The sequence below is a fragment of the Triticum urartu genome, chromosome 6 (assembly GCF_003073215.2).
Source record: "Triticum urartu cultivar G1812 chromosome 6, Tu2.1, whole genome shotgun sequence".
NCBI lineage: Eukaryota > Viridiplantae > Streptophyta > Magnoliopsida > Poales > Poaceae > Triticum > Triticum urartu.
Window position 1 is genome coordinate 562,549,439 of NC_053027.1, and position 7,022 is coordinate 562,556,460.

General features: G+C 45.4%; 1 protein-coding gene across 3 annotated transcripts; it reads left to right on the forward strand.

Annotated features, from left to right (window-relative positions):
- The first annotated feature begins 732 nt into the window (after nucleotides 1–732).
- On the forward strand, nucleotides 733–6,369 carry LOC125515442. Of its 3 annotated transcripts, none has more exons than XM_048680910.1 (7): nucleotides 733–886; nucleotides 1,568–1,774; nucleotides 2,356–2,916; nucleotides 3,839–3,903; nucleotides 4,004–4,221; nucleotides 4,302–4,540; nucleotides 4,857–6,369. In XM_048680910.1, the coding sequence occupies exons 2-7, from the start codon at nucleotides 1,601–1,603 to the stop codon at nucleotides 6,177–6,179; spliced, it is 2,580 nt and encodes an 859-aa protein (XP_048536867.1). In that variant the 5' UTR covers nucleotides 733–886; nucleotides 1,568–1,600; the 3' UTR covers nucleotides 6,180–6,369. The 3 variants fall into 3 exon arrangements, with proteins under 3 accessions (XP_048536867.1, XP_048536869.1, XP_048536868.1); XM_048680912.1 differs by having other exon boundaries at nucleotides 2,371–2,916; XM_048680911.1 differs by lacking the exon at nucleotides 733–886 and adding an exon at nucleotides 1,052–1,485.
- Nucleotides 6,370–7,022: the final 653 nt, after the last annotated feature.

The following is a 7,022-nucleotide window of genomic DNA, read 5'->3' on the forward strand; positions in this document are numbered from 1 at the left end:
TTATGCTTTTTTTTTTGTCCTATGAGTGTGCCGCATTGTCGAAAGTCTGAAAGCAAATGTCGCTTTGGATTCAAGTTGTGTGTGGAGTGTTGAAAATGACAGAGGATGCCCACCTTATAAGCATCGTTCTCTTCAGTGGTGTGGCATTTCACCTCGGTATATTCTGCGGGTATCAACATAATATTTTTCACTGAAGGAGTGGGTTCTAGGCTGCAATCCACCATCTGAGTGCGGTTTCTTTGCTTGTACTCCCACCGCTCGTAATTAAGCGACTTGATTTTATTTCAAATTTGAACTAAAACTACGTTATTTATTTATGAACGGAGGGAGTAGCACAAAGTTAAAGAAGAAAGCTGCAAGTTGACACCAGGTAGAATACTAAAAACCCACCGATTCAACAACGATTTTAACTTTTCCGCGCAAATCTGATTGAGATTTGTTAGTTTTGACCTTGAGACCACCCACAGATATAGATGCTGATTTCGAACTTGCAGCAGCAAAGCAATGCTTTATGCTTGCGTCCGGACCACGCGACGCGAGGGTGGCCGCAGCGGCGGTAGAATTTGGAACCCTCTGGCGCCAACCGTGACATTCCCCCGAGCCGAAAGCGAAAAAACAAAGACGGGCGGGCGGGTGACGTTCCCGAATCTACCCCTCCTCTCTGGCCTGCGCACGCACGCGTGGGAGGGCATTCCCGTACAATGACCTCAGCCGCTGGAAAAAGTGGTGAGGAATGAATGAATACGGCGGAACCGAATTGAATTGGAGACCAAAAAAAGGGTAAAAAAGAGGAAGGCGAGCGAGGGGAACGCTGCACGAGAACCCGCCCCTGTCCCTCTCCGACCCCGCCCTCGCCCCCGGAATTCCGCCGCCGCGCCGTATCGAGGTAATGGGCTCCTTCCTCCCTCCCTCCCTCCCTCCCTCGCCATCCTCTCCGCCGTGGCGTTCTCGGCCGGCGCGTGGCCTCCGCGCGCGCGTGCCAGCGGGAGGCGGTTGGCGCCTGCTGGTTTATTCGCCCTGTTTGTTAGTTTGGTGGCGTGGAAAAGGGATGGGGGCAAGGAGCCGTGCCGCCGCCGTTATTGGCCATTTCGCTCCGGCGGGCCCGGTTTCCAACGGGATTCGGTTCCGGGTGGAGTTTCTGGCGTGTGCGGAATTGGGGTTCGCTGATGGGTTCGGCGTTCGAGTTGTTTCTGTAGGTGTCCTGCTGGTGCTGGGGCGATTAGGGTCGGGGACAGCAGTCCCATGTGCGTTTCAGTTCGATTTTTGTCCAGTGCTGTACTATGCGGTGGGTTCTCTGTTTAGACGGGGGAATCGATTCCCTACTGTTTGATGGATGGGGGAGTGCTGCCTTAGCTTTACTTGTTACTGATGGAGACTTGGAGAGTTGGGAATAGGTGGGCATGGGGTTACTAGTTAGCATCTTCTCATTTCTGTATGGAGAGGATAGGCCGAGGCTCATGCCCTCATATGTCCTAGTGTTGATTGGTCTGCGACGAAACCCCGATTTCTCTTTCCACCAAGTCCAGGAGATTAATCACAGTCATCGTTTTCTTCTGTTATTACGCAGGCTCGCTCGAGCAGAGGTTTGGCGCGGTTCGAGATGAGCGCCAGCATCACCGTGACCTACAAGAGGAAGCGTGGTTCGTCGCGCCCCCAGGCGGCTGATGGCGCGACTCCAAAGTGTCCTCCTGTTTCTAGCAGTGGGGTTGCCACCACAGAAGCCCCGGAAGACGGCGCGGACGCGGATAATGACCAGTCGAACGGATATGTTCATGTAAGGAACCTTGAGTGTTCTCTCTCTTTCCTGTTCGTCGTCATAGAGTTATTGATTTTTGATGTTATCTCTATTGCTTCTGTCTGTCCACGTTAGTTCTGCCGGTACTGATTTTCCCGCCTTCTAAGATGGTGGATTTTCGCGCCATTTTTAGGAGGGCACGTAAGTTGCTGCGCCAACCGGTACAATATGATGCAGACATAGCTCCTCCTTTTGGTTTGGCTGGTTTCGCATTGGCCGTGGAGCTGATGTCTGTAAGATAAATACTTAGTAGTTGCTTTGCGTTGGTAGTAGCTTGTACTAGGTTCTGAACCATATGGTTTCTATAATGGAAATCAAAGGGGGTGGCCCTTCTTTTAATAAAATAAAATGATGCAGACATTTATATCTGAAAATATCAATAGCTGGATGTTCTGAGAATATTCTATTTTTTTATGATAAGCAGTATATAGAATATTACTCTGAATGTTTATTTTGCCATAAATTCAATGCTTTATGACATTTTAATTCTATATCCATATGTTCATCATCTACCTTCTTTTGCATCTTATTATACCTTTTCTCCTCTGGAAAATTGACAGCCTGCCTCTACACAGCAACAGCATGTCTGCAAGTCAATGCAAGAAAGCGCCATAGAAGAAACACCTAAGCCATGTGCACATGCACCAGAGAAAGAACAAAAGGAAATTCCATTGTGCGAACCATTGCCACGGATGGAGCAACCTGAGATTTGTTCTGTCACCACTCTCCCAATAGCAGAGGCGTGTAATGGTAAATTACAATGCACCAATGATGCAGTTAATCCCATCCCTGCCTCCAGTTCTCTATGCTATCTCAGACATGCTGATGGGACAACTAATCGAGCAGAGGATTCTAATAACTCTGCTCATGTGGCAATAAATTCTCATCAAGGCCCAGAAGATACTATCAGACCTAGTCAATGTAAGAACAGATTTAGTCCTCAGCTCACCTTCCGGAGGCGTGTTAAAAGGAAAATTGATTTGGACGAGGCAGCAGAGGGAAATTATATGAATAACGGCAAAGGGTACTCAACACTGGCATGTAGCCCAGCAAATTTGTCAGTTAATGCTACAGCCTCGCTCGAAGTAACTGATGCTGATTCTTTGGATATTGCAGATAAGGTATGCTTTCTCACTCGTCCTACCGTACTCTTGTACTGTGCTGCAAAAATGGCATTGTTTTAATTCTTTACTCATATTCATGATGCTATGGTTTTCCTTTTACATGGCTATTTGCTTAAGAACTTGGATTTGAATATGGTAAGTTAACAACAAGGCTAATATTGAAGTTCAGATTGAATGGAAAGTTAATTCAGTTGCCTTTGTACCCAACTGTAATGATCTCCTTACTTACTGCTGTTTTTTTATCTACTTTTGAAGCATGATGTTATCAAGCCATAATAATAATTTTGAAAGCATATATTCTGTATCTCGTTTATGCTGATTATATATTTTTTTCTTTGTGAAAAGGGACTTCACAATTTTTACCCAGCTGACAAACAAGAATAATGTGGCTATTAGTTTCTTTATTACATAAAAAAATGGGTGCTGAGATCTGAGTGCTATCTCAGTGGCCGGAGTTCAGGTTGTTGAACCCGCCCATCAGCGTTCGAGTCCTCACGGGGTCAGTGGAGCCGCCGTGGGGATTCAAACGCTGGTGTGCGCGTTCAACAGCCTGAACTCGTGCCACTGAGCTAGCACTCAGTTCTGACTAGTTTCTTTATTATATGACTGCATAATTTATATATGGAACAACCAATCAATATTACATGCAAGAGATTTGCATCGTAACTATGACATAGATGTGCAGATGCCAAAGAAGTCATGCATCAACAAAAGAGAATTTCATATATGCTCCACTGTATGCAAGTTGATATTGCCCTACTTATCTCGCTCTATATGGTAAAATTATCAGTGAAAGAGAACATAAACATATCAAATACTTGAATACTTCACCAGTGCCAGTAAATGGTGTACTCCGTGATGGCTAAAGGTGTCCAAAATTATAATGTAGCATTGACTCTGTCACATATTCTGTGTGCAGGTAGCTACAGAAGGAACAAGTATTGGATTAACTGTACCAGCTCAATGCTTGCTTGAACGAAAAAGGTAACAAAATTGTGTTTGTTAAGTGCTGTGATCTGATATCAGAGTGATGTTATTGCTAGACTTACATGTTCGAAGGACTAATTCAATTCTTCTTTTGTAGTTCATGCATGCTAAAATCTAAAGTGCAGCATACGGTTTCCACACAGCATTTTGAAGATGTAAACCAAGCCTTAACTTCAGAACGGGATGGCACACCAGTTTCAGAATTTACTAGCGTGCAAGTGATCAGTGAGCCAGATGTAAGAGCGGAGGACTTGAGCAAAACTCTAGGTCGTGTTAATGAAGCACCAAAAGTTGTTGAAATGAAGGAGTTACATGGTAATGGGCTTCTTCATAGTCAGCAAGGCAAAATAAATAAATTTAAATAGGTTGAAACTGACCAGTGTATCTGTGTACAGATGATCCTCCAGAATCCCAAGGTTCAACAAAACATATTCCAGTAATTATCTTGGATGGTGATAATGATGAGAGGGCCAGGGGTAAACTGCTGGAAAATTCAAAGGTTCCTGATCAAGTTATCCAGGAGGAAAACAAAAGCAGATTTAATTTTGGGAAGTTCAACCTGAATTCGGTTGAATTATCTCAAGAGAGGCTTCTCAATCTGGATGACTCGTCTGTTCAAAGGCTGCCAGATCAGGTGAGAATGACAAAATCACATAGTTGGCTCATGTTTTAGGAAGTGCTTCATTGGTAGTTTTGGCTTGCGTCAAGAATTTCTATGCCTCACCCGCTTAGAGGATTATTTTCAGTCAGTAAAACCGTTTTCCCTTCCCAAATCGTATGTAGTTCTGCCCTTTGTTTCAAACGAGTTTGTTTTTTTCTTGATATTTTATCAATCTGTGGATGGTTTTACTAAACTGTATTTAATTCTATCTGAGTTTACAGGCTTGTTGGTACATGTATTATACTGCCTCATATATATCCATGCATTAAACATTTTCTACTGCTTACAGGATCATTTTGGTACTGAACAAAAACAAGTTTCTCAACCAATTGAAAGGTTATTTTTTACAAAGGAGAAAGAAACCGTCCATGATAAAGAACAACATCAAGAGGGAACCTCAACATTGCATACATTGTACCCCAATTTTTATGACCCGGCTCTGTCATGGAAAGCTGGGAGTTCCAAGGAACCAAAGAGCATGCCTTCAGAACTGAAATTCAGAATAATGGATAGGGCTCCTGAGTCCAGTTTGGAACTCCGCTTGGATAGTTTCCAAGACAGTGGCATGTCTGCCCTGAGTCACGATAAGTTATTTCATGGAGGCAAGTCCAGTGGATCTCATGTACTGACAGAAAGGGTCGGCACATATTCCTACAGAAGACGTCAGGTTACCTGGTCGGAAGAAGAGTTAGATTTTCTGTGGATTGGAGTGAGGAGGTATGGAACGAATAACTGGAACGCAATGCTTAGGGATACACGGCTACGGTTCTCAAGCTCAAGAGTGGCTGAGGACCTTGCTAAACAATGGAACAAGGAGCAAAAGAAACTTCTAGGCGTAGATCTTCAATCAATAAGAGCATCTGCTTTAGGATCTGCACCGCCTCCCCATATAGCAGAAGATTATGCTGGAAGCAGTTCGTGCACTGGATGCTCAAAGCCTCCATTTCTTGCAGCCCAATCAGACCTTTCCTTGGGCGACGTGCACCTTCGGAATGCTCACTCTTCAGATAGAGGCCAACATTATTTGTCAAACCTTGGCAGGTTTAACCTTCATGGAATCGACAATGTGCCGAGAAATTTGTCTCTGGGAGGCTTCCCTGGAGCTTCTTCCTCACAGGGGAGAACTGGGAGCAGGCGTAGGAAGACAACCAAGCTTCAAAAGCCATACTATGACAACAGGTCGCACTGGTGCCAAGAACTACCACAGAGGATGCCGGCTCAGTTCCTTCCCATCAACCAACAGCCAATCAACAGCCTTCCTCAGTGGCTTACCAAGGGCGCCGAGACCGGTAAAAGCTGGCTCAACCCGGAGATGTGGTCGAGCGCGTTGCAGGCGCCAGGCCATTCTGTCGCAGATCCACTGAATGACAGCCTGAGGGCTGCCGCCTTTCTGTTCCCCGACGACAAGAAACCACATGCCATGCCTGACGCCTCTTTGAAGCTGGCGCTGAAGAGGAAAGCGGAGTGGCGCAGTCTAGGCAAGAAGCTTTTCTGGACCAGTGGTGACACCTTGGATCTAAACCAGAGGGCCGCTGCTATGGTGGCAGGGCCGAGCGGGGCCACCCCGAGCGACACCGGCGCGTCGTCTGAAGAGACGGTGTCAGATAGCTGAGCTATGATCTTGCGCATGTTAGTCCCCTCCGTTGTGTCTAGTTAACAAACTTGTTGTCTTCGATGCTGAAGTTGGTGGAACACTAGTTGAGTAGCAGGGAATGTTTTGCTGCATTTGCCTTTAAAAAAAGATTCTAGCATAACTGGAAATGATGGTTAATGGACGTAATACAAGCTATCTACATCCCCAAGCGTTGTGTCGTCTTTTGCTAAAGGAATGAGCTCCGGGATGGCCATTGGGTTAGGTTCGTTTAAATCTATTCGGCGATCTGGTCCTTTGAGGGCAATGACGGAGAAATTAGGCTTTGCCAGAGAGCGGATTGATATGAACATGGACGTATGTCCTCTCCTCTGTCCGGTTCAATTATATTTCTTTTAAGAGTACACCAAAGATGTATCATATTTTTATATAAGGTAGAAACATAATTACAAGGAGTCTATCATAAATGCGAACATACGGGTAAACATGAGACCCTCTCCTTATTCCAACACTGTGCCAGGAAACCTAAGGTAACCTCTCACAAAACGGTGCAAACCACCAACACCAACGCCCGCTTGCCTTCACTCGGCAACCTCGCTCAACACATGAGTAGATAGCCCCATCGGTGTTCTTTGATGATCTACCCATTGAATACCCGCGCATTGCGTTGCTTTCAAAGGGACCAAGTGACAACAATGATCAAAGTGTCGAAACCTCTCCTGCCGCCCTTCCGAAAGTTCCTCCTTTCGCTCAACCACTACTCCAAGGCTGTGTCCATTGGAATAGGACCTTGCACATTGATGCCAAGTTGGTCCCAGATATTGTACAAGGTTCAATTCTATTGAAACTGTTTTTTTTGCCATC

Coding starts and splice junctions, on each gene's coding strand:
- LOC125515442 (XM_048680910.1), top strand. CDS start 1,601: ATGAGCGCCAGCATCACCGTGACCTACAAGAGGAAGCGTGGTTCGTCG. Junction 3,904..4,003: donor TGCTTGCTTGAACGAAAAAG/GTAACAAAATTG, acceptor CTTCTTTTGTAG/TTCATGCATGCTAAAATCTA. Junction 4,541..4,856: donor TTCAAAGGCTGCCAGATCAG/GTGAGAATGACA, acceptor TACTGCTTACAG/GATCATTTTGGTACTGAACA.